The following is a 20,949-nucleotide window of genomic DNA, read 5'->3' on the forward strand; positions in this document are numbered from 1 at the left end:
ACTTCCAGTATTCTTTTATGTGGTTGAAAAATACCTCCAGTATTTTGAAAATACGGCTGAAGACTTGGGAAAAATACCTATAGTATTTTTTTAATACGATGGAAATATGGCCAGTATTTTGTGGAAGGACTTTTCTCTGTCACAAAACAGAATGCTGGACTTTCTCAATGATATATATGGCCAAGGATATACGGTCCTTATCAAGAAATACAGTCAATATTTTTAGGGCGTACTTCGCTTCAAGGAATTCTTCTTGTACCTCGTTTGGCTTGGAAATTTTGCTAAATTCTTGGGACTCAACCTTGTATTTACTCATTTGGGGGTAGAAAACATTTTTTTCCCAATTTGACTTGAAGACTTTGGATTAAATGGTCCCTTGGAGTGTCTTCTTCCTTAAAAAGGTTTGAAGATTACTCAAGAACACCAAAATTTAAACTAGCTTCAATTCAATTTGTTTTTCCACCAATTTCAGATCTAGACTCCTCTTCACTTGTAGAATAAGGCCCAACACGGATTAAACCCAATTAAGCTCCCAATCAACAGAACCCAATTTGTATTCTTCAAAACTTGAAGATCCTACAATGGTGGATTATCCCAAACTCTTCCAAACATTTCCAAACTTCGTATCCAGTGTGTGTGTGTACATGAGAACCTAGGATTAAGGATTGTAGAAACAACATTCTAACTAAGTTTTGATACCAAAGGATACGATCTGGCTTGTGGAAGACACAAATTCAAACAACAAAAATGTGGAAACTAAAATTGCGAAGAAATCAAAGATGAGAAGTGAAGAAATTGGGATGAGAAATAGATAGATAGAGTAAGACCAATTTAGTAACGGGATTATAGGCAAACTTAGGTATACGAAACCTAAACTCTCCTAATCGATTCCTACTAACGAACTTATACTACTTGATAATCAACCAAGAGTAATCCTAATGAATCCACAAATGAACAACTATATTGGAAATCAAGGAAAAACGTTTCATATCCAACAATGGAATCCACCATAATCAACTATCACTAATCACTAGATTAACACTAATTCTACTAAACAAACTATCACTCATTTAGATTATTTATCTCAATTCAACATAATCTAAGTAAGTGAAAATGGCTAAGTATGGTATTTATACTACTAGGCTAAAGAAGACTAAACTAACTTATTACAAAAATATTCTTAATGAAGTAAGAGCCTTATTTGGTCTTCTTGAATGATGTCTTGTTTTCTAAAATTAGTCCTTTTGCATAAATGGTCACTTTTTGGCCTTTAACCACCCAAGCTTGCAATTGTAGCCACTGTAAGAGGCAAACTTTGGGCCTTGGGCTCTTGACTTCTTCTTCCATGCTATCTTCCACAAGGACAGAGTTAACATAGAATTTGCGGGTTCGGCCGAACCCAGTAATTTTGGTTCAAACTCTATATTTGTTTTGAAAAATTCATTGAATATGTATTAATTGTTACTTTAGAACCCAACAACTTAGAACGAATTAGAATCCCAAACTCACAAGCTTCAAATTTTGGCTCCGCGTCTGCATACACATAGATATGTGTGTGAGCGTTGTGTGCATGTATATATGACCTTTTCATATGTATGACACATTTTTATTGCTACTCTATGCATCATCTAGTGAATGGGATCACGCGTTGCACGTTCTTATAGAACAATGTAAATTATATTATCAAAGCCTCAAGGGGTTGAATAATATAAATACATAATCAACTGCAAAAGAAAGTTAAGAAAGTTGATGGTAAACTCTTCTTTGATCATTTCTTAATTAGTTTAATGTAGTTGCAGTTTGAAAGATGAAAAAGAGTAGGCATAATGATTTTAGATTTTAGTTGTTTTACTGAAGATGACCAATCAAGTTAAACGAATACTTTAAAGTTTTACAATATAATGCAACCAGAGCTACTCTGAGGTTATCTAGAGCAGTGCCATTTTCTCGTGTGGTTGCTCGTGCTTGGCCATCAAGCATATGCACTTTGATGCTCAAATGAATTTTTAGCATCACGACAAAGCTTGATTCTAACAAGTGCTATCAAAACCAAAACAATGAATTCAATTCTTAGACTATGTCGCACGTGTAGATGTGTTGTCGACAATTGTTGGATAATGCACGCCAACATCCTACCTTAGCCGAGCCCCATATTATGCATGGATTTGGTGTGGCTTGGGTCTGAATCATGATTAAAATTAGTACTTGTTTGATGGACTTAATTAAGAAAAAAACATTACATTATTTATATTAGGTATAACTTTTGACATGATGATAGATGCTTGATTGATTCTTTTGATGTCAGTGTTGTATTGCTATTTTTATCCAGTAGTGTGTTCATTTATTCGTTAAGAGAGGTGGCTTAAGCCTAAACCAAGTAAAGCACTTGCTTTAGGCCTCAAAAATTTAAGTCTCCAAAAATATTAAACATTTTTATATGATGCATACAATAATATAATTTATTTAAAATATATTAATAATTTTTACTCACAATTAGTCATATAAAAATTGTCTAACTATATCCTCATATAAAAATTAGTCTTTTGCATCTGTGTAATAAATAAACTTACATTAACAACTAAGTATTTTGATTTTCTTAATTTGAACATTGCTACGGAAAATAGAACCGAGGAAGTATTTCCTCTGTTTTAATTTATATGGTAGAGTTTGAATTTCAAGGGTCAAAGTTTTTTGTTTTACTGTGTATCTCGACATGAATTTTTAAAGTTTTTTGAAATAAAATTTATATGTTTGGAGACTCGTAAAAAGTATTATAAATCACAATAATTGACAATTTAAAATTATTGAAAGACTCATATGCAAAAATGACAGTAAAAAAAAAAAAAACGCCGTTTAAACTTAGAAAGGAGAGAGTAATTATATACACGAGTAATAGACTTCAATTGGAAATTAACTTGCTAAACAGTAACATAAAAGTAAATAAAAAGCAGCACAATTTAGGTCATTACGCAGTGCTATCGTACGATAAATATGTCCAAAGGGACAACCAATATTGGAATCGAATCCAGTCTAGTGTCGCCGCCCCTTCACCTTTAGAACGTTTCTACAAAATTCACATATGTACAAAATATTTTTTCTGAAACCCTTCAGTTTCATTCACACCCAAAAACCCTTTATACACAAAAAAAAAAACAAACCCCTAAACTCTAAACACCTCTCTTTGCCTTCAAACTCTTGTCAAAAATCTTTTTCTCCAAGCTTCCTTCCTCCAGCAGTCTATTTTAACATCCCTTGAGGCTTCACAAATTCCCCAAATCTCACATTCAAAGGTACTTTGGGTTAGAGATTTAGCCATTTGAATATAATAACAGTTAGTTGGTATATTTGTTTACTTATTGGTTGTTGTATGAATTGTCTTCTTGGAAAGACTGTTGGGATTTTGATTCCTAAATACTTGTAGGTACATACACACAATCTTGATGTCTCTATTTGTTTTTGTTTTCCATATATTGTGTTCTTGGTGAATGCCCAGTTACTTGTATGTATGTGCACGTGGCTTAGTTTCTTTTGTTTGGTTTAGGGTTTTAATCTTTTAAATGAAGCAATATATTGTCACTCTTTATTCTTTTGTGCAAAAATATTGTCTTTTTAGTGAAGACTCTCGTTTGGTTACTGAACCCTTGTTTGCTTCTGCTGCTAATGCTTTGAGGAATTTGGAGCATAGTGGGAAAGTTCCTAAGGAGCTTAAACTTAAAGGAATGGTAATGATGTTATGCTGAATGTGTTTCGGATAATTGTGTGACTTCTTTGAATCTTTCGTGGCAATTTTAAATTTTGATAGTGTTCATGATGATTTTGAGGTGTTTCAAGTGTGTTATTTTATTTTTGAGCTACTTACATTGTGGTTTTATCACCGAAAAGGAAGGAAAAAACTGAACGGAGAAATTAGGTAATTTGTATATTATCGTGTTGTGACAATGTGACGTGATCTAATTAGTATTTTTTTTTTGTTGTGTGTGTGTGTACAGAGGGAGAGAAAGAGTAGTGAGTGAATGGCAGGAGGTGGTCCAGCTGCTGGAAGGGGTGATGCCCCAGGTGTTCGGATAGTGGTTGCCGGTGATGCCAAAACTGGAAAGTCTAGCTTGATCTTGACGGCCGCCACTGATTCTTTTCCGCCCAATGTACCCCCCATGTTGCCGCCTACGAGGCTCCCTGATGATATCTATCCTGATAAAGTACCTGTAACTATTATTGATACTTCTTCTAGGTGCTCATCAAATTCCTTGCTCCACTTTTTTATTGTTGGTTCATTGGCTAGTAATTGTGCCTTTTCTACTTGGTAACTTGCATATACACTGTGTCTGTAGTTCTGTAACAAGAGGTTTGTTTTAATTACTCTAGTATTTATTATTTTGTCGGCAAGTATCTCCCCGTGTTCTAGAGGTCTCTCTTCTGGAAAGGTCAAAGATTTTTTTTTTTCCTTTTCATAGTTCCATATGGCCTGCCCTTTGTTTCCAGTTGTCTTATAGCAGACCTGCCTACAAATCTTTCCGTATAGAAGGTTCGTGCATAGAGATGAAATGTTCATCCCCTTTGTATGCGCGAGATTAACATATATGCAAGTTTGGATACATCTTGTTGCTTGTCTAGGATATTTTTGGTTCCTCCAACAGTAGCTGGTTATAATATATGAAATCTGTTGGTTCAGTTCTGATTTCATACTTTGTTATACAGTACTGAAAATAGAGCTAAACTTGTGGAAGAGTTGAAGAGAGCTGATGCAGTTGTACTGACTTATGCTTGTGATAAGCCTGCCACTCTTGATCGGCTGAGTACTTTCTGGCTCCCCGAACTCCGCAGATTGGAGGTTTGTACCAAGAATATGTGTATTGAGTAAACTAATCTAGTAAGTTGCATAACATATTCTTTTTTTTTTGTGTGTGTGTGTGGGGGGGGGGGGGGGGTGTTGGATAGTTTTGGGAAAAATAAATTTCGAATTTCTCTAGAACTGTGGGAGTAACAACTCATTATTTATATGTCCGATAAATTTGCCTTGTATTTTACTGATGATATTGTGGACTACATAATTGAGCAGGTTAGGGTTCCTGTCGTTGTCGTGGGTTGTATGCTTGATAAGAGGGATGAACAGAACCAAGTCAGTTTGGAGCAGGTGATGTCACCAATTATGCAACAATTTCGAGAGATTGAAACATGTATTGAGTGTTCAGCATACAAACATATCCAGGTAAGTCAATTTACTTCTAAGTCTTGGCACCATCACTTTGTAGTTGATACTTGATACTGTTAAGCTAAGATGACTACAGAAACTTCTCATTGTCAAACAATTTGGTATTTCTCCTAATCTAAATTTTGATCTTCTTCCTCCGTTTGAGTAAAGAAGGAAGTGCTCTTTGTAAGTTGCTCAGATGTATTATTTCTCTCCTTTTGCTCATAAATGGTATGCTCGCAGATTCCTGAAGTTTTCTACTATGCACAAAAAGCTGTGCTTCATCCGACAGCTCCACTATTCGATCAGGAGGCCCAAACTTTAAAACCTCGATGTGTCAGGGCTTTGAAGCGGATATTTATTCTTTGTGATCTTGATAGAGATGGTGCCCTAAGTGATGCAGAATTAAATGATTTTCAGGTCATATACTTCATAGATTTAGCCTAAATTTTTTCTAGTCACTGGATTTAGCCACTGACTTGTGTCATGGAGAACTAATGTTTGAGGTCGGGCATTTCTGCAATCATTCAATAATCGTGTAGGTCAAATGCTTCAATGCTCCACTACAGCCTTCTGAGATAGTTGGTGTTAAGAGAGTTGTGCAAGATAAATTACAGGAAGGTGTCAATGAACGCGGTCTTACATTGACAGGTTTCCTGTTTCTTCATGCATTGTTTATTGAAAAAGGGCGTCTGGAGACAACCTGGACTGTCCTGCGGAAATTTGGCTACAACAATGAGATCAGGCTTAGTGAGGATCAGCTTCCTCCTCCCATCAAGAGACATCCTGACCAGGCAAGTTTATCCCTGAACTAGAACTGAAGTTGACACTTCCTATGCTTTTCTTACACTAGGCTCAATTTCTTTCTCTCCATTTTCCTTCGTCTTCGTTTTGTCATGCTTACTGAGCAACAGAAGTCAAAACTTTTTTCCACTATTCTTTTCAGTTATTGCTCCCATTTAGCTCTTGGCCTGATATTTACTTTCTCTCTCTCTTTTTTTTTTTTTTTTTGAGTAAATGTCCAGGGTCCGATTTTGCCTTCACCTTTTTTTGTGCTTTACTCATTTGTAAGACAATCATGTTATTTTTCCTGATTCTATATCTATTTGGTGTTCAATCTTATAATGCAAAATATGCAAGTATTGCATCTACTAGTTCAAGTAGTGGTTGCATATAGTGCACTTTCTAAAAAGTATGCTTGAAGAGCAGAAAATTCTATAAGTCTGGCATGCATGTTTCTCCTTTTAGTGTATTGTTCTCGTTGTCTCTTTCCCATGAAGAGCAGATTGGTTAATTCCATGGCTTGTGGGGGAAAGAACTCAGAATAAATTTATGAGGTTGCTTATTAACATTCTTTTTTTTTTGTTTTTTTGGTAAAGTAATAAAATTCATTAGTAAAACATCAAGAAGATGCAAGGTTACAGATGGGAAAAGCTGGCAGGCTTGGCAAAACCTGTAGAACAATCTAAAGATATCCTATCTCTACTGAACTAGAGAAAAGGAGCTGATAAAATCTAGAAAGTTACCCACATTGTTTACAGGGGCAAAAAAATGCCAACTAAAAAGACTAACTAAACACCTAGACTTTAGAGAGCAAATAGGAGTTGAGATTCCTTCAAAGCATCTGTTGTTTCTCTCCTTCCATAGGGTCCAAAAAATTACTGCTGGGATCATTCTCCAAATTCTTTTAATGGATTTGTCAACTCTCCAGAGTATCCAGCTAGCATATGCATCTTTGATGTTGAAGGGCATTACCCATTGTAGACCAAGCATAGAGTAGAAGAAAAACCAGAGGCTAGCTGCTGCAGGGCAGTGCAAAAATAGATGGTTGACACTTTCATTGGTCTGCTTGCACATGGTACACATGTTAACAACTATTACACCTCTCCTTCTAAGATTGTCTTGTGTTAGGCATGCTTCCTTCAGTGCAGTCCAAGTGAAGCAAGTAACTCTGAGAGGCTGTCTGGTTCTCCATACAAGCTTCCAAGGCCAAACCTCTAAAAGGCTATTTTGAGAGCACCAGTTGTTGTAACATTCCTTCACAGTGAAAATCTTTTCCTTAGAATTGCCCCAGAGTATTCTGTCCTGAAAATCTGCCACCAAAGTACTTTGTCCCAAACTTTCTAATAGAGAAAGAAAATCATCAACTTCCCAATCCTGTAAGTTTCTCCTTAAAATTGGTGTCCAACAGTTGTTAACTCTATATTGAGCTAATGTTGCTTCTTTGTTAGAAGCTATCAGAAATAGTGAGGGAAATAAATCTTTTACTAAAGTGTCCCCAAGCCATTTGTCCTGCCAAAATCTGATCTTGAGCCCATTTCCAGCCTTGAATGAGACAGCCTGGAAGAATTCCTCTTGGAGACTACTGATGTGTTTCCATACTCCAACACCATGTGGTTCATTGCTTTTCTTTGCAGTCCAGTGGTCTTGAATACCATATTTAGCTTTGATGATTTCCTTCCAGTACCCTGCCTCATTTTGACCATATCTCCAAAGCCACTTCATGAGTAGGCTGTTGTTATGAAACTTAAGATTTCTAATCCCCAGCCCCCCTTGGCCTTTGGGTTGAATAACTGATTGCCATTTGACCAAAGAGAATTTATGAGTAACACTGTTACCTTCCCATAGGAATTTCCTTCTAAGCCTGTCAATTTGCTTTAGAACTGAGGTTGGCATAGGGAAGAGTGACATAAAGTAAGTGGGAATGCTGTCTAGGACACTTTTGATGAGGGTGAGCCTGCCACCCAATGAGAGATATTGCATCTTCCAAGTGGCTAGTCTTTTCTCCATTCTTTCAATGACCCCACTCCATATCCCAGATGATTTGAATTTAGCACCCAAAGGAAGTCCCAAATAGGTGGTGGGAAAGGAGCCTGTTTTGCAGCTAAGAATATCAGCAAGAGCTTCTAGGTTGGTCACTTCATTCACTGGATATATAGTGCTCTTACGCATGTTGATATGAAGTCCAGAGATGGCCTCAAAGATCATGAGGGTAGTGTTGAGATTAGAGACCTGCTGACAATCAGCTCCACAAAATATAAGGGTGTCATCTGCATAGAGTAGATGAGAGACTGAGACTGAGGTGGAAGGATTTCTGCCCACTTGGAACCCTTGAATCCACTGAAGTTCTTTGGCCTTTGCTAACAGCTGAGATAATCCTTCCATCGCAATGATAAAGAGGAAAGGGGACAATGGATCCCCCTGCCTGAGTCCCTTTTGAGAAGAGAAAAACCCAACTGGACTTCTGTTCACCAGAATTGAAAACTTCACTGTCGAAATACAGAAATAAATCCACCTTATCCACCTTTCCCCGAAACCCATTTGCTTCAAAATGTTGACTAAATAAGCCCAGTTAAGCTGATCAAAAGCTTTCTCAATATCTAATTTGCATAGGATCCCAGTCTCACCACTTTTAATTTTCCAGTCTAGCACTTCATTGGCAATCATAGATGCATCAGTGATCTGTCTATTCTTCAGAAAAGCACTCTGCTGTCCAGAAACTAAGGAATCCACCACTTTTCCGAGCCTCTTAGCTAAAATCTTGGCCAGCAATTTGTAGACACTGCCTATAAGACTTATAGGCCTATAATCTCTAAGCTCTGCGGCCCCTTTCTTCTTTGGGATAAGAGCAATGAAAGAGGCATTGCATGATCTCACCATTTGGCAGTTCTGATGAAAGAAATTAAAAGCTGCTAGCAGGTCTGCTTTGATGAAGTTCCATGATTTTTGAAAGAAAGCCATAGTGAAACCATCAGGGCCTGGAGCTTTGTCAGGGGCACAAGTCATGAGAGCTTCTAAAATCTCCATTTCGGTGAAAGGAAGTTCAAGGTCCTCTTTATCCACTGTGTTGAGACTTGACAGACCTTCAAAGACAGCTGAGGGTCTCCAAGATTCAGTTTCTTTGTAAATTTGTTGATAGTACTCCAGAATACCATCCTTGATCCTTCCTTTGTCTTCAATTACTTCATCCCCTATTTTGAGTCTGTCAATGGTATTGCCCTTTCTATGAGAGTTGGCCATTCTTTGGAAAAACTTTGTATTCTTATCCCCCTCTTTCAACCATAAACATCTTGATTTTTGTCTCCATGAGATCTCTTCAGCGGTTGCTATTTGCTGAATTTCAAGTTTGAGATTCAATGTCTGACCTTTCTCTTCTGTAGAGAGAGCTCTGAGCTCAGCTAACTGGTCCAGCTTCCAAAGTTCTTTGAGTGCCTTGTTCCTTTGAGTCTCGATTGTTCCATAGACCTCCCTATTCCATTTAGTAATGTCTTTCTTGAGATTCCTTAGTTTCTGCATTAGCACAAAGTCTGGGGTGCCTAATACAGTGTAAGAAATCCACCATCCTTCTATCATGTCCATGAAACCCTCTGCTTGAAGCCACATGTTTTCAAATTTGAAATAAGATGGTGTGGTCTCCCAATCTCCACTTTCCAGGATAATTGGTTTATGATCAGAAAAAACTCTAGGCAAGGGGTACTGTTTGATAGTATTGAACATCTCGCTCCATTCTGTTGAGATAAGGAACCTGTCAATTCTAGAGGCTTGGAGAGACTCCTCCCCTCTTGACCAGGTAAATTGTGCTCCCTGAAGTGGAGGGTCAATCAAATCCAGGTCTAGAATAGTGTTGGAGAAGCCCAGCATCGCCCTTGATCTTCTAACGCAGTTCAATCTTTCCCCCACAAATCTGCACACATTGAAATCCCCTCCTATGACCCATAGGTCAGACCACAATCCCCTGATAGATGCTAACTCGAGCCAAAGATCCTCCCTTTCTGGATTGGTATGAGGGCCATAAACACTAGTAAAAACCCATTTGAAATCCTCAGCAAGACTTTCGAATCTACATGATAAAGAAAAGGCTCCTGCTTCAAAATCAACACATTTCCAAGCTCTTTTGTCCCACATTATTAATATCCCACCTTTGGTACCAATTGCTTTGACTTCTGCCCAAGAGATCCATCGGTTTCCCCAAATTTGCCTGATTAGAGATGGATTCCATGTCTCTATTTTGGTTTCCTGCAGGCAAATAATATCAACTCCCCACTTGTGAATAAGATATTTCAAAGTGCTTCTCTTGTCTTTATTGTTGAGACCCTGCACATTCCAGCTGAGTGTTTTAACTCTCATCTGGAATGAGCCTTTTGAGACCTGCCCCTCTCTTTCTTCCCACTCCCGTCCTGGAGACCCCAATCCAATCTTTTAAGTTCAGTAACTGCTTTGCTTTTCCCTTTCTTTAATTCTCCTGTTTTATTTTTTTGCTCAAGAATCTGCACTTTTCTTTTTTCCTCCATTCTCAGAATAATTCCCAGAAGTTCGTGTTCAAACCCAGCAACATTTACCCCCAACACTTTGCAAGCCTTCGTCATTGTCAACTTCGTCCATTTTGAGGTTTCCACCACATCAGGGATATCAACAGTTTGAATTGTGGATCATGCCAAGGCAAAGGAAGAAAACTGTTGTAGGACTGAGATGAGATACCAGAGTCAGATTCATTTGAAACTGACAGTGCTGAGAATATCGGTTTGGGTATATGTGGGTCCATCGAGTGCCCTGCGTGAACCGCTTCATCATCTGCTTCAGGCTCGGACAGTGTCCCCTCCATTAGTTCTAAATCCCTGAGACTAGAAACTTGAATTTCTAGTTCAAAAGGATCAAAAGAGAATGAAGCATTCAAGGAAGATGAAGCTCTGAAGCAGCATGGGTCCAGTTTTGGTACAGATGATCTCCACACTTGCTTCTTTTTGTGTTGCTTGAAGTGTTTGCTTGTAAGTGGGCCTTTAGTGTAGTAACCGTTGTTCAAAGCTAATGAAGTTCTCCCTTTGTAGTGTTTCTTACTACCCTGACTATTAGAAGAGAATAAGGCCGGCCCATTTGTGTTTAAATCCTTCGAATTCCTTCTTTTCTCCACAGGTTCTTCCACACGTGTGTCACGTGAATCATTAATGGTATTAGCACGTGGAGCTGAGAGAGAATTTGATCCCATCTTATTACCAACCTCGGGCAAACCAGTTGAAGGACCAGCATGTAAAGAAAAAGACCGGATTTCCTTAATTATTGGCAATTCGAAGATCCTATCATCAAATTCAAAATTCAAACTTGCCGGAAACTTCATAGCTGATTTTTTGACGCAGATGCGAGCCCAGATCAGGTGGGTTCTGTTCTTCGTATCTTCATCAACACCGACATAACCCCCGCAACGAGCCCCTATATGTTCAAAAGTATCCATTGACCAAGCATTTAGAGGGATTCCAAAAACTTTCAACCATATGTTTTCCGAGCAGTTACCAGATTGCAATGAGAAAATGTCATGCGACCACCAAGATAAAGAAAGATGTCTTCCGTTCCAGAACCAATTCCCTGCCTTTACCCTTATTGCCTCTTGCCTGGAAGGAAGCTCAAAGAGGAACTAATTGTGGTCTAAAGGTATGACTTTGATGCCAGCAGTAACTCTCCATCTACTAATGAACCATTTCTGAATAGTTTCGGGATTGGGACTGTGATGAAATGGATCATTGAAGGTGCCAACCAAGCTTCTGTGCAAAGGATGTTTTCCATTCAATTCTCCTTTGTTGGTTCCTTGACTTATATCTGGCCATCTGTCAATGCTAGCAGCTGCACGATAAGATTTTGTCAATGGGGGAGGAGGAAGCAGTGGCTCTGCTTCGCTGAATTCTTTCAGAAATTGAAGGATTTTCTTCGCAATATCTGACCATCCACTGTTGAGGCTGATCTCAGGGATTATCACTGCTGCTTTAGATGAACCATGCCAAACCTCTATGCGAACAAATCTACCATAAACATTGAAATTTTGGTAAACTCTGAAAAGATTGTGTTGTTGTTTTCTACCCCACCTTCTATATAGTCGACCAGTGCCTTTTGATGCTTGAATAAGCGCTTCGCACACCCATCTCAGGTTCTGAATATCCATATTGATCTTGCTTGTATATCTCTTGCCCCTTTCTATTAATGAAAACCAGTTATAATATTTATCCCCTGTATTCCTGAGTTCAAAGGATTTATCCCCACTGATGAAAAAAAGGTGTGAGCCCTGCATGTTTCTAATGAAAGTCACTGAAACTGAAGGAGGTTGATTGATGTGGTCGCCGTCACTGTCAGATGTCACCGGTGATTCTGCCGACAGCAACTCAGGTCGCCGGAGTTTTTTTTTTTTTTTTTTTTTTTTTCGGCACTGACAGGTCGCCGGAAAAATTATCCGGCACTGTCAGAGGTCGCTGATGTCGACAGAGGGTAGATCTGAAAAGATTTGGAGGAGAGAGAAAGCAAAAGAACTAGAAAAAGCTGTAGATGGAGGCTATGGAGGAGAGAGAAAAAGCTGTAGATGGAGGCTATGGAGGAGAGAGAGAGAGCTGGAGTCATGCTGGAGTGAGGGCTGTGATGGTGGTCTGAGGAGAGAGAATCAGATCTGGATCTATTTTGCTTACCTGGGAATCTGTGTCTGGGGAGCATTTTTTTTTTTTTTTAGAAAGAGAATTTTCTGGGTTATGGTTTTATCTTCATTCTAAACATATAGTGATGCTTATTAACATTCTGCCCACTCTTCATTGCTTCTCTCTTATGTAGTACCATCCATTAATGTGTGCTGTTTATTTCAATTTGCTTTGATGTTACGACAGCTTCAGACTTTGATGATTCATCTTACTGCTTAATTAAACACGAGCCTTCACTTTCACTTTGAAATACTGAAGTTTTCTTGCCCTCTTGTAGAGTGTGGAGCTGACCAATGATGCATTGGACTTCCTCAGAAGAATCTTCTTCACGTTTGACATTGACGGTGTATGCACATTTTCTCTCTAAAATCTTTTAGTTCTGGTATACAAGTTCATTTCAGAGCATTGTTGAGATTACTTATCCTATGTAGGTTTGAAGTTTCTAAGGTCTGTTTAGTATGATTGAGATGTTCCTATGGAAAATATTGGATACTAATTTCAAAATCATTCATGACCTTGGTTGGACATGAGATCTATTAACTTAAACAGCAGAAGTTGAGGAACGGGGCATGTAATATGTGTTTTAATGATAATTTTGACAGTTTCGAAAAAAAAAATTATGTGGTAATTAAAAACAAATAACATTGAGCAAGCGTTGAGATAGTACAGGAAAATAGATTCTTGAGCGGAAAATTATATATTGCAATCACACATTTCATCAGGGAAAACGGTTCACATGGCATACCAAATACACTCTTTTTGTTGGAAGGGTTTGGTTGCTTGGATTTTGTGTGTGTGTGGTGGGGTGGGGTGGGTGTAGATTTGATTGAAGGTGCTATGGCTAATGAATTTTACAGGTTCTTTTGTTTCCATCATCAGCTCTTCTAGGTTGCCCATCTCCACAATGTTGCCCTTAAGACCGTCTTGCTAAAGAAAGTTGTTGGTGTGTGATGTAGTTTTGGACCTAGCTACTTGATACTGAAGCAGGATGTGTAGGATATTGCAATAAATTGTTAATATAGTTTAATCTATGTCAATTGTTTTGATTTTTAATTTATGGTAAAGGTACTTCTCGGTACTTACTCAGCTATTTGTTCGGTTATTTATTCTTTTTGTTTATTTTGGTTGCTCAGAGCTTAAATTTGATTTTATGTAAACATGCTCTGATGATGTGTACTGTCGTCTCACAACTTAAAAAACTTTGTTTGTGGTGTTAATCAGGATGGTGCCCTTCGATCCAATGAGCTTGATGACTTGTTTTCCACTGCTCCGGAGAAGTAATATGGCTTTCCTAGTATCTTATGCTCAGTTATTTTCTTTTTGATTTTTGCTACTTTTAAATGAGGATGACATTTTTGATATTACGATAGGCTTTTATATGCCGGTTTCATATTGAGCTGGCGAGGTATTTGTGGCCTCTGTTTCAAAGAGGGAAACAACTATTCAGGGCTGCCAATAATTGTTGTTGAACTACACTCTGGATAATGAGCTGTTAAGAAATTATTGTGAATAACCTTATAAAAATAAGACAATACAACAACATATCCAGTGTATTCCCACGTATAAAAATAAGGCAAGACGGTGAAGGAAATAAAGTTGCAATAGACTATGAGGATGTTGTTTTCACCAATCAGATAAACTAATTATGAGCATGGTGTTCTGTTGGTCAAACATTCTCATAAATGCATGAGTTAGGACCAAAAATGGGGAAAACGTGGTTTTGAAGCTGTATTTCATCCTAACTGATGGTGTTTATCTTTGTATTTCAGCCCCTGGAGTGAAGCTCCGTATAAGGATGCTGCAGAGAAGGATGCCTTGGGAGGACTCTCTGTTGATGGTTTTCTTTCGGAGGTACATATTACTGGCGTATTTTTGTTGACTTGCACAGCTGCATATTCTATCTATGTTAAAAAGATGACACTGTGGCATGCTAAATGTAAATTCTTGTCGAAAGTGGAAACATGGGAGATGGGTGTTACTTCTACGGATTAATATGCTTCTCATTTTTGTTCGCTTGCTTCTTGGAGTTACAACATTCCATATTCTTCCTTAGGGCCCATTTAAGTTGGCTCAATATTTTATGTGCATTACAAATGTGAGCTATGTCGGCCCCAAGCCTGAAAAAATGTGAAGGGTTGCAGTAGGTTCATGACCAGTGCTAAAATATTTTTGATGGACCCTCTAAATATTGAACCCAGATAAGGTGGAATGGTTAGTTTATATAGCTGAGCTTAATTAGCTTGGTATTGAATGTATTTGGTTGATTGATTTTAGCCTCATAATGGTGTAATTCCATACAAACAAACAAACAACAAGCCCAGTAGAATCCCACCATGTGGGGTCTGGGGAGGGTAGAGTGTACGCAGACCTAACCCCCACCTTGAAAGGTAGGGATAACGGTGTAACTCCATAAATGCCAATATTGGCCTCACAGGAATTGATGAACTTGCCAGTTTCTAAATCTGCCACGGTTATTCCATCTTCTGAAAAAATAATCTGCCACAGGTCGTTTACTACATCTTGCACTTGGGATCAGAATTTTAATTTTATAAGCTGCCTCTATATGATGCGTGTTGTCTTTGGTTTGATGTTTTCCAACTGCTATGATTCTGATGTTTCTTTCTGTCCTTTGGATGCAGTGGGCACTGATGACACTTCTTGATCCCATTTATAGTGTGGAGAATCTTATATACATTGGATATGCTGGTGAGCCCTCGTCTGCTATTCGTGTAACTCGAAGAAGACGTTTAGATCGCAAGAAGCAGCAGTCTGATAGAAATGTCTATCAGTGTTTTGTCTTTGGGCCAAAAGAGGCTGGAAAATCAGCCATTCTGAATTCGTTTATTGGAAGGTTTCTCTTCTGAAGCTGTTGCTCATCAACCTTCTGTCCCGAAATTTAATTGAGAAAGATTTTTATTCGATGGCCCATTTTCTGTTGTGCTTATCTGATTTGTATTTACTGTAATTTGTAATGCAGACCGTTCCCAGAAGAGTATGAATCAACTACTGCTGATCAATATGCAGTAAATGTCGTTGATGTAGAGGTAAGAGATCTTATCATTTTGGTTGGTCAAAAGACAGTTGCCTATAGATAGCACCACTAGTTGGAAGTATGGGAAAAAGAGAAGACAGACACACATTTAAGTATATTCTAGATATCTGATACATACCTGCATGGTCCTTTGCTTCTTGGCTAATGTTGAAATTACAAAACGAATTACGAGAATGACAGTCCTGCTGTATGCTTAACTGATGAAATGGTACGAGAGATGGTTATTCAAATAGATTTGGCATATGAAATTCTCAGCTTTACTGATCTTCTTATGGCATTAAGTCATTAAGGGGTCGTTTGGTAGCTGGATAAGAGACAAGTTATTCATGTATTAATTTCTGCATTAACTTATACCATGTTTGGTAGCTAGTAATGAGACATCTCATTCATGTATTAATTTTTGCATACTTATACCACGTTTGGTAGCTAGTTAGGAATAAGTTATTCATGTATAAAATTAGTAAGACGTTTGGTTTGCAATTTAGAAACCCGCCTAACTAATACATGTATAAGTTATGAGGGAATTTATGTATTATTTTATGCGGGGTAGAAGATGGAATAACTAACATGGATAACTAATACATGAATAAAAAGTTGAAATAACGATATTACCCTTATCATTCCCCACTTAAATACATTCCTTGTCTAAACCATATTTTTATATAGTTTTTTAATATAATATTTTAATATTTCTCAAATAAATAATCTTTTAATTTAATTGTAAACAAATTAATTTTAAGAAGTATATAATATTTATTAACTTTTAATATGACAAACTACAAACCAACATCCAAAGAAATAATTTGTGCATAAGTAAACCTTGCATAGCTAAACCATGCATAACTAATACATGCATTACTAATACTTGCATAACTAATACATGCATTACTAATACCCGCATAACTAATACCTGCATAACTAATACCTGCATAATCCTAACCAGCTACCAAACGACCCCTAAGTGTTGGAGCTCTGAGAGTGATAAAGCAACCTTGAATGGTGAAAGGTTGCTGAAAAGGAGTTGGTCTAAGATGTTAGTATAAATTTTTATTAGTTACATATGGTCTGTGGGCCGACACCTTTCTCTGTGATGAGGTCCACTTTGAGTTTGTTGTTAAGGAGCCAAAATAAGTTGTAATTGTTGGTACAAAATATATGCTTTCTGATAATTGAGATAACACAGGTAAATAGACAGAAAATGGTTGTATAGGAAAATGACAATGAAGTCAAAAATTAAATTTGTTAGAGACCAGAGGAGCTCGCTTGGGAGATGTACAGAGGCACCATATTTTTATTGAAAGGAGTTCGCCAGGAGTTTGAACTTGTCTTTTCTTTTAATTGTTGGGATGTCATGAGTGCTGAAACTGATCCTGGTAAAGCCCACTGATTCTGAGGACTAAATGGAGGAATTTTGACTGCATTTTGTCATATAAGAGATAGCATGTCAGTAACTAGGAAATAATCAAATAGATTCGTGTTGCATAATGATAAAATTCAATATATCTTGCAGATAAAACCCATTGACTTCCCCTCATATTTGATGTAATTATAGTCCTTTCTCCTCATTTTCATGGTTGCAACCCTTTGTAAGGAGAAAAAATTGAACTAAATTAAGATAATAGTTGTAAATATATACGTAGTGCATATTTTTTTATAGTTTTAATTCTTACCAATAACAAGTTCCTTAGGTTTCTCAATCTACAAGGGATGGTTTTGGGATATACTTATGGGCACGAGATTATCAGTTTTTACACTGTATAGAATGCATATGCTATTGTGTTTTGGAGGTTTTGTTCTATTTTTTTTCAAATCGTTGGTAGAGTGCTGATTGTCAGAAGCTAGTAGCGTCCTTAACGACACCTCAAGTTGCATTTATTTATTTGTCTTTTCCACTTATGAGCCCCCTAAATATTGTGTTATGCCAGTTCTTTTTCTTCTTCTAAACACCAAATTTTGTCTGATAGTTTGCAATCTCCTCTCTCTCTGTGTGTGTGTGTGTGTGTGTAATATTGAGGAAGTTTTAGTCAAGTGCACCCTGGCTACTGAAAATACTTTTTGTGCACTTTCTGATCCTATTTTTGTTTTTTATTAACGTAAATAATTTTATTAACAAAGAGAAAATCTCCCGTATACGAACTATACCTTAAATAATTTTGTATGATCCTAATGTTATTTCCATGTGTAGTCTTTCTTCTGGTTACTTATTTGCAGTGTCTGGTAGTATATTGATTTCTCTCTTTTGCATCTAATATACTGCCTAAATTTGTCATTAGCGTAAGAATAGCTGTTCTGTACATTGGCAGGGGGCTAAAAAATCTCTTGTGCTACGAGAGATACCAGAAGATGGAGTGAATAAGCTTCTATCTAGCAAGGATGCGTTAGCAGATTGTGATATAGCAATTTTTGTCCATGACAGGTGACTTAAACACATCTTTGCTGAATTGATTCAAGTTGCGTTTAAGAAAGAGAGTGAAAATTGATCACATAAAAGTTGCAACTGGAATAGCTCATATATATATGTATATATATAGTTTGTTATGCTAATGTTTAGAAACACAAGTCAGAAGGGGGAACAAAAGGAAAGTTGTGAGAGATAGTTGAGTAGTAATGTTATCTTGAACTTTTGCAAAATCATGTTTTAAGTCCATTGAGCAAGTCTTTTGGGGTAGATATAAATTTTATTGAATGGTTATTTAAAGGAAGTAAGTGAAAATAAATGACCGCGAGAAAACAAATAAGTTCAAGGGGCTACGTGGCTAACCCCGTGAAAACTTACGGGCTAAGGCCTGATAAATAACACAAGCGCGCTATGCACATGTTGTCTTCTACAACCACTGGACTTCTACTCCCTTATTACTTGGAAGAAAATGGAAAATAGAAAGAGGAGGAAGAGTGTATCTTTTGTTCCGTCACATTCTTTTTCCTGCTTTCTGGTTTTTCACTTTTGGTTCTTGCATTTGCTAAGTAGCTCATCTTGATACCTTTATTCTTCAGGTCTCGTGAAGCTTCCTGGAAGAGAGCATCAGATCTACTGGTTGATGTTGCTAGCCATGGAGAGGCAACTGGTTATGAGGTGCCTTGTCTCATTGTAGCAGCTAAGGATGATCTGGATCCTTATTCGACGGAAATTCAAGATTCTACTAGGGTAGCTATCCTAAATACCATCAAGAATTGAGTATTTTTTTTTTTGGTCAAATAGTAATTTTTCAGGTGGTTCAATTTATTTCCATATTGGAGCTCCAGCATTTCCAGTGAAATGCTTTTTACCTCCATGAAGGTTACATATGTGATTGCTGCAGAGTGATGCTCAGCTGTAACTGGTGCATGTGATTGAGTGTGTCTAGGGGTGGCAACATTAGCCCATGAAAACATAACCAACCCGTTCAATAACTCGCCCATTTGTTAGCTCAACCCATTTTGACCGGCCCATCTAAACTCTAAAGTCGGGGGCGAGTTGGGTCATGACCTGTTTTATAGCCCATTTCAGCCCAACCTATTTCAACCCAAGTAACCTGCCCATTTTGACCCGCCTAATTTAGCCGCCCCCCCCCCCCCCCCCCCCCCCCCCACACACACACACACACAAAAAAAAACCCATTTGGCACCCCTAAGTATATTTGTTCCTGGTGTAATTTATCTGCTGTACCTTCTTTTTAATTAAAAGAGGCGAAACCTACATGATGTAGCATCTAAACTGTTAGGCACTTTGTATGTTTAGAATAATTTGATATTTTCTAAAGCCTTGATGAATTTGTTTAATAGGTTAGCCAGGATTTAGGGATAGAAGCTCCTATACCCATCAGCACGAAGCTTGGAGATTTCAGTAATTTGTTTCAAAGGATAATTACTGCGGCGGAACATCCACATTTGAGCATTCCTGAAACAGAAGCAGGAAAAAGCCGTAAACAATATCATCGGCTCGTCAATCGATCTCTCATGTTTGTATCAGGTAATAATTTGATTTGAATTCCTTCTGGAGCTTAAAGAACTTTCTGCAGCAATTAAATTTAAGAACAAACAGTAATTGTGGGTTTCACATGTATATTTCCTTATCCGTAGAAGTTAACAGTTGATGAGTCAGTGGTATCTTCTAGTTTTAATAGTGTTGAAGTTTATGTTCAAAAGGGTTCAATTGTCTTGGATATCTCGAACCTTACTGATACTTTGTTTCCATTGGAAGCCATACTTGGGAGCTAATGGCTTTTACCCTGCTATTATTCAACTCTGATGACTGCAACGTAGTTCTTGATAGGGATATAATTCTGACCTAGATTAGTGTCCAACACTTAGGTTCTCCAAGATCAAACAAATTCCCTTTGACTATTAGAACCCTTGTGCTCGTAGAATCACATCTTTTTAGTTTGTTACCCAGCTCGAATTGTTGGCTTGAATTCGCCATAATTTATGCTTGAAGATGGGATGGGGGGGTTCAGATGTGGAGGGTACATACTCTTTATATTCGGGCATTCTCTAAATTTTATCATATCTCCAGATGCTTTGTCATCTTTCATTGTTCTAACTCTATTGTTGTCACAGTTGGGGCTGCTGTAGCTGTTGTGGGACTGGCAGCTTACCGTGTTTATGCTGCGCGGAAGAATGCATCGAGCTGAGATTGTTCGAAGCAAAATATGCCAGTCATGGTGTCAAATGTCAAGTTTCTCTTCTCTGATCACTTGTGCCATGGTTTATTGTTTGGTTTTCTGCTAGTCTGCATCTCTCCGAATTCCAATTTGGAGGAAAATGCAGATTTTTTTTGTGTTGCTGCTTTAGATCTGTTGCATAGTTAGCCGCTTTTCTTTGTAGCATCTCAGTTGGAAAGTAATGGACGTGCCTTTTCGAAGTGGAGCAACCCCATTGCTGTCCTGATACTGGCAGGGTTGATTTGCTGCGAAATAAAATTTGTTTAAAATAATTGGAAGTAAACATGAAGCAACCTTTTAGTTTATAGCATATTTAAAGAAAATTTCAATTGAAATGTTGTAGGATTTTGAATTTTGGCCAAGTTGTCAGGTGTCTCCTATATATTGTTGAAGAACGAACTAATATTATCCAGTTTCCTAGTTTGCATTATTCCTTGATGGATAATATTTGTGGGAAACGTTGTAATTCATTTTTAGTTAAAGTTCCTTGTATCCGTTTTTCCTAGTCACAATTTACAACCTTTTCAGCAATATCTAATTCGAGCTTCAATTAAAACTGTTATAATCGGCCTTGGAGTAGATTCAAAGAGTTTTTTAGTGTCAGGCCGTGCTAAAACTTGT

General features: G+C 37.7%; 1 protein-coding gene across 1 annotated transcript; it reads left to right on the forward strand.

Moving 5' to 3' along the window:
• The first annotated feature begins 3,009 nt into the window (after positions 1-3,009).
• LOC132645892 (mitochondrial Rho GTPase 1-like) lies at positions 3,010-20,820 on the forward strand. The gene is made up of 15 exons (XM_060363147.1): positions 3,010-3,290; positions 3,990-4,228; positions 4,696-4,828; positions 5,057-5,206; positions 5,432-5,608; positions 5,731-5,982; positions 12,914-12,982; positions 13,858-13,913; positions 14,406-14,487; positions 15,276-15,487; positions 15,614-15,680; positions 17,992-18,104; positions 18,683-18,833; positions 19,451-19,637; positions 20,225-20,820. Exons 2-15 carry the CDS (start codon positions 4,014-4,016, stop codon positions 20,296-20,298), a joined length of 1,938 nt encoding a protein of 645 aa, XP_060219130.1. The 5' UTR covers positions 3,010-3,290; positions 3,990-4,013; the 3' UTR covers positions 20,299-20,820.
• Positions 20,821-20,949: the final 129 nt, after the last annotated feature.

This window comes from Lycium barbarum, chromosome 6 (genome assembly GCF_019175385.1).
Source record: "Lycium barbarum isolate Lr01 chromosome 6, ASM1917538v2, whole genome shotgun sequence".
Classification (NCBI taxonomy): Eukaryota; Viridiplantae; Streptophyta; class Magnoliopsida; order Solanales; family Solanaceae; genus Lycium; species Lycium barbarum.